Consider the following 17604-nt stretch of genomic DNA (forward strand, 5'->3'; position numbering starts at 1 on the left):
GCTGTTCGTGTCCCTGGAACAACTTGCATTTAGCAGACCAACAATAACAGCCAAACGTGCCCCCAGTTCTCTTAAGGATCATTTAGATGTCTGTTTGGTGTAGGCCCCCAAATAAAGGAACTGGCATGTCTCCAGCCCACTGGAGGTGGACTTTCCACTGTCATTTGGGCTCAGGCTTCTACCCTGTATGAACTTCCCTGCCCATCACGGGACGTCCCCTTTATTCCCCAACAGCCAGCCCTGCACCAAAACGACCTGCCGTGAGCACAACCAAGCTTCCCATCCAGAACGCTCCGATTATTCCAAAAGGAGCCTTTCGAGCGGGGCTGAACAAGCAAACCTAGTCCGTTCCCACCTGTCAAAAAGGCGCTCCCTATTTTTAAAAAAGGCTTATCCTCAAATCCAGCTAATTACAGCCCCCCCCCCCCCCCACCCCCCCCCCCCCCCTCCCCCCCCCCCCCCCGGGGCCCCCCCCCCCCCCACCCCCCCCCCCCCCCACCCCCCCCCCCCCCCACCCCAACAATCCCAGCAGAAGTCTGGGAGAGTTATTTCTCTGACCTCTATAAAGATCAGCAGGCTCTAACGTGGCATCACTCTGTCTTGTCTGATATCCCACTATGGCCTCCAGTGACCACGGATGAAATTAAAATCATGATCTTGCAATTGCAAGATGGCAAGGCCCCGGGAAACGACTTTATACCACCAGAATTACTGAAAACTAATGTAGAATGGTGGGCCCCAGTTTTGGCTGAGCTTTTTACTCATATCAATAGCACCGCCTGTATTCCATCTGATTGGAGTGCTGCAATTATAGTCCCTATTTTTAAAAAAGGCTTATCCTCAAATCCAGCTCATTACCGACCAATTAGCTTACTTAGTGTTGCAAGCAAACTATATACTAAATATCTGTGTATAAAACTACTTGAATGGCTGAATAGAGAAAAACTATTGGAGGATGAACAGGCTGGCTTTCGTAAAGGCCGTTCAACTATGGATCACTGCCTGATACTAAACTACCTGGTAGAGAAATATGTGCTTGTCAAAAAAGGATCACTATACGCAGCTTTCGTTGATCTTAAAGCTGCATTTGACAATGTAATTCGTAGTCGGCTTTGGTCAAAGTTAGCAGAAACTAATATCGATAGACGCCTTCTCCACTTAATTGTCAAGTTACATGAGAACACGACCATACAGGTAAGGTTCTCACACAAAGGTCATCTAACGGCGCCCATCTCTACTCAGAAAGGTGTAAGGCAAGGGTGCCTTCTAGCACCCCATTTGTTTAACTTTTATGTTAACACATTAATAACAGGGTTTCATAAGAAAGATACCCATGCACCTATCCTTACCGCTGATAAGAGTATAGCCATTCTCATGTATGCCGATGATGCTGTTGTATTATCATTGACAAGAGTGGGGCTAAAAAGAGCGCTGAAGATATTTGCTCAGATATGCACAGAGGAACAGCTAAGTATCAACTACACAAAGACCAAGATAGTGCATTTTAATGCCAAATTTAAGAAACTGAAATGGCAGTTGTTAGGTCATCAGATTGAACAAATAAAGTGTTTCAAATACCTAGGTGTGGTTTTCCAGTACAACGGAAAACCCTCAGCCCATATACAAACAGCCATACACACAGCACAAAGGAGCTCACAGGCAATCCTAAGATATTTTCGATCACAAGGGGGTGGATTTATTCCAGCGGCAATTAGATTATTTGAAGCTAAATCCCTGGCACAACTCACCTATGGAGCCCCATTGGCAATAATTTCGGATTTCACTCTATTAGAGAGAGTCCTATCCACATTCCTCAGAGCTCTTTTTAACACTCCTAAATGTACAGCTAATGTAGTTTTAAGACAAGAAGCAGGGTTGGTTAAAGTTGAGACAACCTTTTGGAGGCTTATTATCAAATACTGGCTTAAAGTCCTCTCCCATCCCATGGGTTTATTGCCTTTGCTTCTGGCAGCAACACCATATCCAAGCTGGCTAGAAAAAATAACACTTAAACTTACACAGTGTGGTTTGGATCCTGTACAATTATTGGAACTGGATCATTGCAGAGCAACAGCCTTGGTCTATCAACGGCTCAATGATATTGAAATGCAAACAGATTTCTCCTTGTTACCGGCGTTATATAAACCATTAAAATCTTGGACAGGTATCTCGGCTGCCCCTTACCTGTCCAATATAACATCTACGAAATGCCGCTGGGCCTTTTCAAGGGCCCGTTTTGACGCTTTTCCATCAGCCAATCTAATGGGCAGATTTCAAAAAATCCCACGACATAGGAGACTATGTGTTTGTAACTCAGGGGAAGTGGACTCTGTATTACATATTTTATTGCATTGTGAACTCCATAAAGGGGAAAGGGAGGCGTTAATTCATCCATTGTTTATCCAGTACAGAAATTTAACTAGAGTTAATTCCGACTCAGTTCTTGTGAGAATTTTGCTGGAAGACCGAGTTTCTCTTATATCTCAGCAGGTAGCTAAATTTTGTATGCTGGCATATAGTAAGAGTTGTGAAAGTGGTTTGAAAACGCATTATTTTGCGTGTGCAGAAGGGGCCAGAGATAATATGTTCTAAAGTACAGTTTAGGCCAGTGATGGCGAACCTTTTTGAGACCGAGTGCCCAAATAGCAACCCAGACCAGGGCCAGGCTGCTCTAGCCTCCAGCAAGTCCTACGAGCACTGCTCTGTGCCTCTCTAGCATCTCTACCTCCTCTGCACCCCCCCCCCCCCCGGGCAGCAGCCACCCGGAGCACAGGCACCAGGCCCGCCAGCCGAGTCCTCCCTGCTCACTGCGGTGTGCGCACGTTATGCTCAGTGGCCCAGGTCAGCCTAGATGTGTGGGGGGGTTGTGTGTGTGATTTCCCACCCCCCACATGGTGAACTCTGTGTGCACATGCCCACAGAGAGGGCTCCTAGTGCCACCTCTGGCACCTGTGCCATAGGTTCGCCATCACTGGTTTAGGCAGATAGCTCTTAACTCCAGGATTTTCAAAATCCAAAAGCCTCTCAAATTGTTCTCGTCAGGGAGATACCTCCCTCCCTCTCTGTATCATCACATTGTTAGGCCAATCAGAGTGCAGGACTGTCCAATCAGGGGGTTTCCCTGTTCCTAAGCATTTCTTCCGGACTCTGAACGTAAACAATCTGGCCTCCAGACAGACCTGCACTTTTAAAAACTCACATATTTCTGTGCAGCAATGGCATAGCGCCAAGGGGGTGAAGTAGGGTGCGATGCACCAGGCACACACTGGTGCGGGGACATGGGGGGCGTCCTGGGAGTGTTCTGAGGTAAGGCAGGGGCAGGCGGGGGCGTGACAGGGGCACAGGATGCAGGCATGCCTCGGGCACAGTTTCCCCTTGCTCTGCCCCTGCTGTGCAGTCTGCCACAGCATGCATTAAAAATTCAGGAGTGCACTGGACATAGTTTGCATGAACATTCATTGTGAAAAGGGCTAGAATGTAACTGGGATGTGCATGATCATCCATATGGCTACAGCACAGAAAAATGGCTCCCATAAGGCTAGGTTAATTATGGCTGAAGTGTACTGAATCTTTGTTTTTCACATGTCTGTTTTTAAGATCCCTGATTATATATTTCATATAAAAGCTTTAGGTTCAAAAAACTCAGTTTAATTTTTCTTTTGATATAGATATTTGAAGTAACCATACATAAACTTTTTTTCTTCTTGGTGAGAGATGTAAAACATGTTTAAAGGGAGGCAAAATACATTTATGTACATATTTTAAAATCCATGCATAGCAAATAAAGGAAATTGTGTTATCTGATTTTTTTTTATTGCAAAGAAGATGCAGAGTCTCTAACCATTAGTAATGTTGATTACACCTTGAGGCCTATGGAAAAAGAAAAGAATTAAATTTAAACATGAATTTAAGAGCAAACTTTCCAGAGTAGAGATTATGCCTACAAAGTTTCAAAGTTTGGCAAAATAATGCCATATCTTTTCAACAACCTTACATCAGCACTGCCAGGTCCCGCCTCTCATAATCAGTATTCTTCAGGCTTCAGTATCAGGGTTTATATTTGTCGCATAACTTCCTGACGGAACATTACCTAGAGCTGTTATTTCTGTATTCACTAGTTCATGAGGAAGATTTCTCAAATGCTGCATTTTTGTCCCATCTCAACTAATAGCTCCATACAGCCTCAAAATGGTATTGAATCAATTCCTGATCTAAGTCTCAGTCATCATAATTTAGAAATTAGACCCTTGGATAATTTTCTTTCTCTCAAAACTACCTTATAAGAATCTGTTTGTCAGCAAATAATGTAACTAGGTAGCTGTTCTTGTAAATCAGAAGCGGAGAAACTTGGGTTTATTCTTAAAACTGTACCAAGTAGTGCTAATTCAATTTAATGTTATCTTTCAAAGTTTTGAATTACAATGATCTTTCAAAGTTTTGAATTACAAATATTACAAAATTTTCCCCTCCCTATGCCACCTGTTCAAACATTGGTGAGAAATGCTAGTAATGTAACTTGGCAGTTTAAAACAATGTGAAGTGGCACTTGAACCCCAACCTACATTTTCAAGATGGAGGGGAAAGGAAATGTAAGCTATAGATCAATGGGATATTTTGATTGATAGATTTTGCTTCTCTATTACACTTCAGGATTAATTACATTAAAATATATATAATGAGGGGCCCAAAATGCAGGCAACAGTTGCCAGATACAAAGCTCAAGTCTGACCCAAAGAAGTAAAGGATATTGGGGAAAAGATTACTTGGACTTCTGAGGAGAAAAGATATATATGCAAAAAAAAATTAAGCATTCATTTTACAACTGAGATTATACTTTGATGTTATATATATATCGAAATATCGAAATACTGAAACTACTGAACTTGTAATGGTTTTAGAATTATTGGAATGTTTTTAGAATGATTTTAACTGTTATTTATTGTTTTATTGTGGGCTTGCTGATTTGTTGTTCCTGATTTGTACACCGCCCAGAGCCCCTAGGGGATGGGGTGGTATATTAATTATGAAAAATAAATAAATAAATAGATAAATAAATAATGCACTTTCAATCCACTTTCACAATTGTTTACAAGTGGATTCTGCTATTTCGTACAGCTACAAAGTGGATTGAAAGTGCATTGAAAGTGCATTGTTCTGCATGTGCAAAAGGGGCCTCACTGAACTGCAGAACCAATAATCACCACAGTTTGTGAGAGCAGACATGAATCAACCTTTCCTTCAGCTTCGCTTGGAAAATAAAACAGATGGCCCGTGTTACTCTTTCCTCAAGCTTTTTGGCTCCACCCTGCCTCCCCCTTTTCTGCTTTTTCTCTTGCCAATGATCAGGAGGACTTTTTTTTAAAAATTAAGCACATGGACCATATTAGATCTATCAAAATAATGCTAGATCTAATATGGGAAACAATTATTTCAATAGTTCTAATATGGTGCTTAAATGTTAGGGAAAAATGCCCTCCCAATCATCTGCAAAAGCAGACACAGAGAGAGAGAGGTGGGTGGAGCCAAAAAGTGGTTTTGAATGATTTTAGTATTATGTCCTTCAAAATCATTTTTTGCATCTCTGTTTACTTTCATTTCCTTTGTGCAAGTTTGTGTTTGCTTTCATTTGCCTTATCTCAGCAAGTATTATAGGGCCGTTTCCACACGGGCGGAATATGGCGGCCTGGGGACGGCAAAAACGCCATCCCCAGGCCACCATTCGCACAGGGGGCGCAGCTGCTGTGCACGCGCCACCCTCGCGCCGCCCGACCAGCGCCAAGCCAGCATTTCTAGAGTGCACTTGGAAGCGCACTTTCCTGAAAACGCCAGCTGGGAGCCGCTGCCTTGCAAACGGCAGTGGCTTCCAGGTGCTTCACCCCCACTCCTTCCCTTCACTTACCTTGTCCCCGACCCTCCGGCGCGTCGCCAAGGCCTGGGGACACGCCGCCCGGCCCTGCGACGCTGCAGCAGGCGCGCAGGGCCGGGGGGCGTGTCCCCTGGTCTCGGTGATGTGCCGGAGGGCCGCGGGACTGGTGAGTCGCTGTGACGACAGCGCAGCTCTGCACCGTCGTCCCAGCCGGTTCCCGGACCGTCCATGCAGACGATCCCAGCGCCGTCGGGTCAGCGTGGCTTACACTGACCCGACCGCTTCCGCCTCGGTGCGGAAGTGGCCATAGTTTCTGGAAGAAGCCTTTTTTTCTAACAGCTTCTGTCACTTTACCCATTAGCGGTGACCTCTTGGATCTAGTTGATAAGTTGAAGAGCAATCAACAGTCAAAGTTGTATTCTTGAGGTAGTATTAGCCTCCCCTCAACCTCAGGATTCTCACAGTGTAAATGTGAGCTCTTCTCAGAAACCACAGATCTTTCGCTGGTTTCTCTTAAACATTTGGGCTTCAAGATAGCTACAGTCTTTTCCTCACATTAGTCTGCTTTATCACAAAAGACAGGTTCTAAGGCCTCCTGTCTTTTGAGCAAAGTTCGTAAGTCTTTTGAGCAAGGTCCAACTAATGCTCTGGAGATGCACAAAACCCTATTTCAATGTATTCACTCGTTTAGCCTGCTTACACACCAGACAAATACTGAGATAGGATCCCTCCCCTGCTCTTTTTTTGAATGTCTAGGCCCTATCTGCTCTGAACTGATAGTGCTGCAGCTTTTTTCTCACTTGCTCCCCACTCCCATCGGGCTCCTCCAGTCCTTCCAGGGATCCTGACCTGCTGCTACTTTCTTTGCTCACACATCAAACAGGATTAAAGTGGATTGATGTTTTCCAGAAAGGAGCAGAACCTTTGCCTATCTGTCACAAGGTTAAGTCCATAAGTTAATTGCTGTATCAATAACAAAAGCATGTGAAAGAAAAATGAGCTTTAAATTAATCAGACTTGAAATGAAACTGACTGTATACGGGACAACCATATTTTCTGCTCATCCCCCTACCTCAGGAAAGAATGCTTCAGGCATGACATCTTATGAACGAATGAATACGTTATGAATAATGCATGTATTAATGAATGAATGCTTCAGAAACAGAAATTTACCTTGGGTGGAACAGAGGGCAAAAACTGGCATCCAAAATTCTGTTACCCTAGTATCCTCTTACTCCAAAGCAATCTCAATAAAACTTTGTTGACATACATGAAATTCCTCTAGAGTAAATGTGTTATAGATTGCAAACTGCCTGAAATAGGATTTATTGCTCAAAATGGTGTCTACCTGAGTAAGAAATTTACGGGAAGAGGTTTAACAAAGCACACAGTTATCAGAAACCGTAGATTTTATCTGAGCAAAAAATATTTTGGTAATAAATGAATGGCTTTTCAGTTTGCAGCACCAAGTGATTTGTTAGCTTGCAGGGAAGTAACTTGCAAGTGGTTTAATTTATCTTCTTGGCAGACATTTAGTTTAGGGGGCATATTGGGCATGTGCTCCAAAATGTGCAGTCAGTATCCATATGGAAGAGGATCAGAGAAAATGATATTTTTTTTTTATATTTTAGATTTCTAATGATGGATTCCAGTACAGTAATGCGAAAGTTGTTATCTTCTATGACGGAGTCTGCCAGGATTGTGAATTCCTTCAAAATGGGCTTTGTAAATTAAAGGTAATTTCAAAGCACTTAGAGGTTTAATATAGGACATTCATCTTTTTCTTAACCCTTCAGCTCCCTTACATTTTCTGTGTAGCTTGACAAGCCTTCGAGAAGCAAATGTGTTTATTGATCAGTAGGAAAACCCATGTATTTTCTTCCTTGTAAATTCTGCCCTTTTTGATTTAAATAGCCAGGAAAGCACATATTGCACTTATAAAAGGTTTCTTTGAAATATATTTTATATTTACATAGAATTTAGCATCTTTGAACAAGAAATGTTAATGAAAGTAAATCACTAGGGAAATAATAGAAGTCCTTTGACTATCTCTGCTAAAGTTCATTAACACTCAAAAGATTCTTGTTTATAAAGTCTCTGCTAAGGAAATGCTTTTTCTTGTCTCTTGTGGTGACATTTCTATGTAATGTGTGATGTCAAATCCTTAGTAGACTTATCAAGTTTGTTAGGGTTGTTGCAGGAATTAATCTAATGTCATCTGAACCTTTTACATGTATGGACTGTACGCAGTTAAACAAACCTGCTCACATGTATAGTGAATGTAAACACATCCTCCATGTCTTCATGTACATATGTTTGTAGGAAAGAGCCAACACATGTTCACTTTACAAATGGAACTGTGGCCTTTTCTGCTTTCTTTTTTTCCTTGTCTTGAACTTCCTGATTCTTCATTGTGGGTTTTTTAAAAGTTCCCCACGTGTTTTACTCACTCTAGTGGTCCAGTCGATACAGCAGAAGATTAAATTTAACTTTCTTCCCTGATTTAAGCAGCAGCTTTTTACTCCGGATAAAATTTATTTTACTGTAAATTCTTAACTACAGTCGTTTTTAAAAATTTAATAGGTTAAAACAAAACAGCTTTTAAAATATTATAGTGAATCGATCACTAGAGGGAGCAAAACAGGAACTTGTAGATGAGGAAAAAAGAATATGGAAAAGCCCTATATCTAGATAATGTGGGTCTTAAATTGCACATTGAGTTGTAAGTGTACTGAATGTAATATGAGAATTACTGAACCCATGTTTCTAAAAAAAATCAAGTATACAGTTTATATAGTTGTATTTGCATTCACTGTAACTTGTGAAAAAGACTCACTTTGCATTCAATACATTTATGATTTGAAACCCACATTTATCCAGGTACTGGTCCCCAGTTAGATTTGTAAAAAACATATATTGGCTTTTTCTTACAAACAGGTGAAGGCTAGCTACCCCTGTTCTAGATGAACTAGATCATTCTTAAGATCTGCTTGGAAGAAGATAGATCTCTGAAGTTCATCACTCATAACACATAAAGATTTTATATTTAGTAGGAAAATTATTTCACTGTTGTGCTTGGAAAACAGTTACTAGGCGAAAAGAGGGACTTTATGATTGCAGTGGGAGTGGTTCGAAGAGACTACAAAAGTGAAAGAAAGGCTCATTTTGCTGTTAGTTCAGTTGAAACGCCAAAGATATACAAACATATGTGACTGCATTTATTAATAGCATGATTATGTTTGATTATGTTTGAAAAACATGATTATGTTTGAAAAAAATTCTCTGAATTAAAAAGAAGTCACACTGTTGGAACCTGAATCTGTAAATGCAACGTCTTATCAAGGTAAAATTTCCTCTGATAAGAGAATTCCATTACTGCAACTTCTTCAGACATCTTACGTAATAATGGGTTGTTGAGAAGATTTAAATACTAAGGAAAGTTAAATTATGTTTTGGCTGCACTAAGGCAACTGACCTGTGTCTCCATAAAAAGGACCTCCAGACTGAGTTCAAAAGATATTAGCAATTTCCAGGTGGGACCTGGAGTTCTTCAGGAATTGTGACTTATCTCCAGGCTACAAAGATAAGTTCCCTGGGAAAAAATGGCATATTTGGTGAATGGATTCTATAGGTGAAGATTAGGGTACTCACTGAGGTTCTTGTTCTTAGGTTTCTGCAGTAAATTAATGTGCTCAACATAGAGTTTCGTTCTTTGGGCCGATGACTTCCTGGACATCATGCCTCTCTAGGAATTGCCAGAAACTGTATGATGAGACCATAGAATTTTTGGTGATCCCTAGATAGCAATTCTGGGAAAAATTTGGTGATCCCTAGATAGCAATTCTGGGAAAAATTAATTTCCTAGAGATGTGTGATGTCAATTCTGTGTTTTTTGGACTGATTGCCAACACTGATTGATTAACAAGGAGATGGGACACAAATATCTGGCTTCAGAACAAGATAACTATGGCTCCTTCCGCACATGCAGAATAATGCACTTTCAAACTGCTTTCAGTGCTCTTTGCTGTGCAGAATAGCAAAATCCACTTGCAAACAGTTGTGAAGGTGGTTTGAAAATGCATTATTCTGCGTGTGCAGAAGGGGCCTCATACAAGCTTTTCTTCTAGCCAACAAACAGAACTAAGCAGATTCTATGACAACATACCTCCACTGAACTTTCCACTTCCCAAACATCACCTTCTCCAGGCACACTCATAAATCTCTGGGAATTTTCCCAAACAGGAGTCAACAACTCTTTCAAAAAAAAAGTGAAAAAGTAAGAACAATGTAGAAATACAAAATTACCTAGTATGCTGGGGATTGTCTTATGAATCTTTCATAGCTAGATGGCTAAAATAAAATTAATAGACAATAAAAGCCATTTCATTATGCATTCATTCTGCTTATCTGAATTCTAGGTGTCATTGCATATATCAGCAAGTGAAATGATCTAAATGTGCAACTGGGAAACATTTCAAGATGACTACCAAGTGTGTTACTACGTAATAATTTTTAAATGGGATATTTAACGTAACATTTGCCCGTTCTGGTTCCCTGGATTATAGATTAAAAAATTCTGTGAGCACTGTTGCTTTCAGATGATTCTTAGGTCAGATGACCTTGAAAAACCATGCAGAGTAGTTGGAGCACCTTCTTTCAACTGCCACTGCTTCTGTGCCCAAGCCTCACTACTGCTTAAAAAGGAAGGGAAGGCAAATGATGATGGTTCTTATTTCTTCTCATTCCTGTCACTGTTTAATTACTTAAAGAGGTCAGGCAAGTGGGAAGCACCTATTATGCAGAGAAATGGAAGGCCCAGAGCATTCTAGGCAGTGCTTTGTTGGATGTCCTGTGATTCCAGGAGGGCTGCATCAACTTAAAACAGTGCACCTGGCCCAGTTCTGAATTGGTGGCAGTGTGAAGCAGAAGAGGAGCCAGGCAGGCAGCAGCAAGTATGGTTATGGGGGGGCATGGCCCAAAATTCACCCTCAGAAAGTGACACCTGGGACTCAAGCCCCCTCATGCCCCCCCAAGTATGCCATTGAATTCCAGTCCCAGATGCTGGCCCTGCCTTTAAATCTCTTAAAGTGGCAAATCTAACCTGATAATTCTCAAGCAGATCTCAAACTGATAAAACTACGACACACAATTTATTTTCTAGATTTAGATTCTATGCTTAGGCAGAAAAAATGAAATGCACAAATATAGGATGGGTGACACCTGGCTTGACAACACCACATGTGAAAGGGATCTGGGAGTCTTAGTAGGCCACAAAATGAACATAAGTCAGCAGTGTGATATGGCAACCAAGAAAGTCAGTGCAATTCTGGAATGCATCAATAAAAGTATAGTGTCTAGATGGAGAGAAGTAATTGTACCACTCAACTCTGCATTGGTCAGACTTCAGCTAGAGTACTGCGTTCAGTTCTGGGCATCACAATTTAAGAAGGGTACTGACAAGCTGGAACATGTCTAGAGGAGGGCAACCAAAATGGCAAAATGTCTGGAATCCATGCCCTACAAAGAGAGGCTTAGGGAGCTGAGTATGCTTAGTCTGGAGAAGCGAAGGTTAAGGTGGGGGGACACATGATAGCTATGTTTAAATATTTGATGGAATGCCATGTTGAAGAGGGAGCAATCTTGTTTTCTGCTGCCTCAGAGACTAGGACATAGAGTAATGGATTCAAGGTGCAAGAAAAGAGATTCCACCTAAACATTAGGAAGAACTTTCTGTCAGGGCTGATCAACAGTGGAATTCTATTCCTCGGAGTATGGTTGAGTCTTCTTCTTTAGAGGTTTTTAAACAGAGGCTGGATGAACATGTGTCGGAAGTACTTTGATTGTGTGTTCCAGCATGGCAGGGAGTTGGACTTGATGCCCCTTGTGATCTCTTACAACTCTATGATTCTAATAAATCCATGATAGCTACAACACATTAATCAATTGATTGCTAATTAGACTATGGTAGTTTTTTGTGATTTTTTTCTAAAATAAGATATTTGGAGAAGATGGTATTTTATGCCATGACAAAGAAATTCACATTTCTTTTCTATGAAGTCCCATTTGCAGACCCTGGGGCCAGGAGGCGAGAAAGACGGCAGGAGGAAGAACCATATGCACACTGAGTTGGGGAAAAATTAGGCCACAGCTTTTTATTTTATGAAGCAAGATATTTGGATAAGTTAGTATGTTATGCCATGACAAAGAACTTCACATTCCTTTTTATGAAGTTCCATTTACCACCATTATATCTCACCCAAAGATGTACCCTTATAATAGACTAGCATCTTGTATAATTCTACAGAAAACAGCACTATAATGCTGCTTTTCCAAGCCTCTTCTTTCTATTCAAAGTGTGTCGAGACACTCTTTCTTTCTTAGTATTTCAGCATTCTACAATGCCTGTTATTTTATACTCAAGCTTGTAGGCATGCTAAGAAACAATAGAATTAACAAAGAAGCCCAGACAAATCTTAGCTTTACCATAAGGACCATCAGAAATGTATTTGTGGTCTCTTCATAGAAGTCATTTTATTAATCTAAAATATGTTCTGGCTTATTCTATAATACTAACTGATCTTGCTTGTAGCTCAGAATGAAAAGCAGCATTGTATGCTTTCTTCAGATTTGTGTATTGTCCAAGATGCTACTGCCTAAGATATATTTTCCTGTGGCTTTATTCCTTCCTTGTACTGCTATCCAGTCATTGAGTTTTCCAACAATGACCAAGAAAATCCTTTTCACTACTCCACCATTTTTAGTCTAATTAAATCTGAAGAGTTATGTATACATTTAATACTTTCTTTGCCTTACATGAACAAAACTTTTACCATCATTAAGCTTGCAAGTGCCTTCAACAATAAACTTTGGCTGTTTATTTATCTAAACATTTTTATCCAGATTAACATTTTTGAGGTAGCTTACAATTAAAACTAGAATTATAGCAAATAAAACATTTTTTTAATGAATTAATCATTAAGCATCAGCCAATAAAACTGAAACTGCAAATAGGAATATTTAAAACCACCTAAAAACAAGATAAGAAATACAGCCAAGACAGAAATGGTTTAATATGTGTTGTAAAACCAGTGGCTTAACAAAAAGTGCAGAATTAAAATTGGAGATGACAGAAAACATCCACAGAAAATCACTGCTGGTCACTAGACTGATGGGGAAGATAAATATGTTTTAATCTAGTGCTTAAAATTTAAAGACTTTGTGCCAAGAAGATATCCACCGGAATGCCACAACTAAGGGTCAAATTACATAATATGATTTGTAATATGTAGTGTCTGGACTCGTCTGACCTATCTGTATTGAGGTCCTGCAGGCTTGGGAATGAGTTCCCTGATATCTGACTGAGGCCGTTTCCGCACGGAGGCGGAAGCGGCTGGGTCGGCGCATTCCGTGCCGACCCGACGACGCTGGGACCGTCCGCATGAGACCGTCCGCAGAGCCGGGACAACGGTGCCGCAGAGCGCCGTCGCCTGGCCGACCTGGCATGTCCCCGGGCCTCCGGCAAATCGCCGAGGCCTGAGGACACGCCCCCCCCCAGCCCTGCGCACCTGCTCCAGCGTCGCAGGGCAGGGGGGCGTGTCCCCAGGCCTCGGAGACTCGCCGGTGGCCTGGGGACAAGGTAAGTGCAGGGAGGGTGTGGGGGGGGAGGCGCCTTGAAGCCACTGCCGTTCACACGGCAGCGGCTTCAAACCTGCGTTCCCAGGAAAGTGCGCTTCCCAGCGCACTCCGGAAACGCCGGCTTGGCGATGCAGCTGCACCCCCTGTGCGAATGGCGGCCTGGGGACGGCGTTTTTGCCATCCCCAGGCCGCCATATTCTGCCCATGTGGAAACGGCCTGAGGCTCTTTCCACACAAATCCCTTAAAAAGTTTTTTAAACATTTTAAATCCCTCCCTTTTTACAACAATGTATATCTGCATTTACCCCTTTGGAATTATATTTTCCCTTTCTTTTGGAGTTGTGTTGATTTAATACTTCAATCCTCTGCCTCTGGCTGCAATTCTATACTCCTCATATGCTGGATGCTTCAAAGATTTCACCCCTCCCCCCAAATAAAAGAACAAACAGAAATGCTGCAAATAAATAGGCAAGGGGGGATTGATTTAGCTCAGAAAATGGCACCAAAAAAGGAGTTCAGGGAAGCAGAGAAGTATAGGAAATATAGTCAATATATCACACTGCAACGGAAGATGTTTTCAGAACATTTTAACCAGAGAGTCATTTTAAAAGGAGGATTCATTGAAAACATTTTGAGGCTGCAAATAAAATGTTTGGGGGTAAAACCAGTGTGGAACTTCATGGAGGAAATGTTTTGTTTCCTACCTTGAAACATTTTAAAAGGTGTGCAGCTACTTGAGCCCCCAGTCATCCATAGTTCCAATGCTTTTCAATGGAAGTCATCCAAGTGGCAACCATTCTCATATGCATGTCTGCATATCTTCAAAAAGGCAAGTGGAGGGTGAAATTGACCAGAGAGCTTACCAGTTGGGCAGTAAAAAGCCTTTCCCCTCCTCTGACACCTGTGCTGTCTGGAAAATAAATGAGAGGGGTCTTTTTTAAAGATGTCCCCAGGATGTCTTTTTTTGGGTGTGCAGAGTGAAATGAAGCAGTTGCCTCTTTTTAAGACGCCTCCCAGACGTCTTATTTGTGCTTTGCGAAATGGACCAATAACCTGTAGATATTTTATTTTTACTGCAAAGTCTACTCTATGTAGAAGCTATCTTATGAATCCTAATGTTTCAACAGCACACATCTCTGTGGAATTTCTAATTTCTGTTTTGCAGCTGTGCAGTGAAGATCCTCACAGTGTTGGTGTAGAGGGTACTTTATTGTCCTTGTGTGAAATCTTGAGGCTTCTAGTCATCCTAATCCCACCTAACATTGATGTAGCTGTTCTTTTGCAAAAAGAATCAAGTGGAGCTGAGATTCATTTTAGCAGTTGGTTCCACTGCTGATGAACTAGGCTCCTTGGAGAGAGAAACAATGGTGTAGAGATGACTAAGATTGTATAAAGCTAAATGGAAATGTTTGGTCACACACCTAGATGCTAAGCTCAGTATAAGTAGTCAATTATTGCACTCTGGGCACTGTATAACATCACTATTTCTATACTGGGAGATGGAGGAGATGCCATTTTGATTTTGCAGAGTGACCTCTATAGTCATAGAAGTGAAAAGTCTGAAGGAAACCACTGTTCAGAAATGCACTAACCATCTCTATAAAGGAACATGGCTTCAGGCATGAACTGTGAAAAGTCTTGGCTATTGTTACAACAAAACAAAGACAGGGTTGATCCTGAAGCCATAACATGAATTAAATATCCAGAAGCACAACCACCTATCAGTTATGAATAAGAAATTTGTGTTGCTGGAAGGGAAGATGTGGTCTTTTCTGCATGACAAATGGCTTCCAAACAGACTGGTAGTTCTAAAAAGTAAGTAAGAGGGAGGTGCATTGTGTAGGTCTGAGGAACCACTTTTGCTCAGCATACCATGTTATAAGGCAGAATCTTCCAGGATCCTCTACATGTCAACAAGCCCTGACTGTCATGCAAAACTATAGATAATATCCTCTTAATGGAGTCCAAATTTCCAAATGTAAGAAGTACCAGATTGTTAATCACCCTGATGACAGGTATATTTGGCATTAATAATCTTGTTCAACATGCTAGGCATGCTCATATAATTTTTGTTGCAGTGGCATTACTCAGCAGCCTGGGGTAAAACATTCAAGACTACAAAAATCTTACAATGAAGCTGGAAAAGCCCATGTCATTTCAGTAATTCTGAGATACACTTGTATCTTTCCCCTGAGGAACAGAGTGATCATGTTTAAATTGCTGTTATTTCATAATTCATAGAGCAAAATAATTCACACTATCTTGAGCCATTACAAACTGCTAATTTTTCTTCCGGCAGGAAAATGTTTGCCTTATAGATGGACTTCGCTAAGCAAAAAGAGAGACTCCAGCCTTACCAGCCTGTGTCTTCTCTGTGATCCCACTATTTCAATGTTCACTTGGTCTATCAATGAAAGTAAATCTTAGCTCAGTGATGGTGAACCTTTTTGAGACCGAGTGCCCAAACTGCAACCCAAACCCCACTTATTTATTGCCAAGTGCCAACCCGGCAATTTAACCTGAATGCTGAGGTTTTAGTTTAGAAAAAAACAGTTGGCTCCCTCTTCCTCTGTTCCACCCGCTTGAGCAGGGACCAGCCTGCTCTAGCCTCCAGCAAGTCCCATGCGCACTGCTCTGTGCCTCTCTAGCATCTCTGCCTCCTCTGTGCCCCCCTCAGGCAGCAGCCACCCAGAACATAGGCACCAGGCCCGCCAGCCGAGTCCTCCCTGCTCACCGCGATGCGCGCACGTCATGCTCAGTGGCCAAGGCCAGCCTAGATCTGTGGGGGTGTGTGTGATTTTCTGCCCCCCACATGACAAACTCTGTGTGTGCATGCCCACATAGAGAGCTCCAAGTGCCACCTCTAGCTATAGGTTCACTATCGCTGTCTTAGCTGCTTCAACAAATTAGTTGGTATTCAAGATGGATAACGTGGATAGAGAGAACTTTTGCAATTCTGCCATGATACTAGAGCTTAAGTCTCACCCAGTAAAGTTGAAGGGCAATAGATTCTGAATGGACTAAACAAGTACTTTTTCACTCAGTGAGTAACTGATATTCACCGGTGGTGGATGTAGTGATGGCTGCTAGCATAACTTACTTTAACAGGGACTCATAGAGGTCCATGGGTTATGATGGCTAAAGGGAACTTTCACACTCAGGCCCCTTCCTCACATGCAGAATAATGCATTTTCAATCCACTTTCAATGTGCTTTGCAGTTGTGTGGAATAGCAAAATCCAGTTGCAAATAATTGTGAAAGTGGATTGAAAATGCATTATTCCGCATGTGCGGAAGGGGCCTGGGCAGAGGCAGTAAAGCTCTGAATAGTGGTGCTAGAAAGCAGCATCAGGGGAAGCCTTTCTGCACTGTTGGTCCTCATGGTAACTGAATGGGGATTGTGTACACCGAATTCATCCAAGTCAAGGAATTCTAGCAAGCAGTTTTTAATCAGTGTTAACAGCATGATTAAATGCCCTTGATATTTTATTTCTATTTAACGTGACAATATATTGATTGTTTGATTTATTGTATCAATTTTAATAGAAAGGCAGATCCGGAAAGTGCAATCCTAAACAGAGTGGTGCCATTTTTAGTCCATTGATATAAGATTATTTAGAAGGGTGTGACTCTGTTAAGAATTGCTCTTTAAGGAACTTTCCTGAAGAATAAGCTCAAGTTTTTTTAAAATATTTGATGGAAACTGATTTCTGATTTCAAATGTTCTGGAGTCATTTAGAGTAACCATCCTTTCCCACCTCACTGCTAACATTTTAATTGTTTGGGTGCTGTGTGGTTTCCGGGCTGTATGGCTGTGTTCTAGCAGCATTCTCTCCTGACGTTTCGCCTGCATCTGTGGCTGGCATCTTCAGAGGATCTGATGTTGGGAAAGCAAGTGGAGTATATATCTGTTGGAGTGTCCAGGGTGGGTGGAGAAACCTTGTCTGTGAGTAACAAAGAAGGTAACCAGGTCAATAGTTGAGGGCATCTGAATAGAAGTATGAGTAACAATGAAGACTATAGCCTGGGAGTAACACTGGAGATAGCAAGGTCACTGGTGGGAGCATCTGAATAGAAGTATCCTGGCCTTTGTTTCTTTTGTCT

The 17604-nt window shown here is 41.6% G+C and overlaps 1 protein-coding gene across 1 annotated transcript in view; it reads left to right on the forward strand.

The window, feature by feature from the left end:
• Positions 1–17604, forward strand: part of LOC125434638 (olfactory receptor 5V1-like) — a 37014-nt gene that overhangs the window by 1676 nt on the left and 17734 nt on the right. Inside the window, exons 2-3 of the mRNA XM_048500178.1 lie at positions 104–260; positions 1107–1194. Of these exons, the coding sequence (XP_048356135.1) occupies positions 104–260; positions 1107–1194 (245 nt within the window). The remainder of the gene's footprint in view (positions 1–103; positions 261–1106; positions 1195–17604) is intronic.

The sequence above is a fragment of the Sphaerodactylus townsendi genome, linkage group LG06 (genome assembly GCF_021028975.2).
Source record: "Sphaerodactylus townsendi isolate TG3544 linkage group LG06, MPM_Stown_v2.3, whole genome shotgun sequence".
Classification (NCBI taxonomy): domain Eukaryota; kingdom Metazoa; phylum Chordata; class Lepidosauria; order Squamata; family Sphaerodactylidae; genus Sphaerodactylus; species Sphaerodactylus townsendi.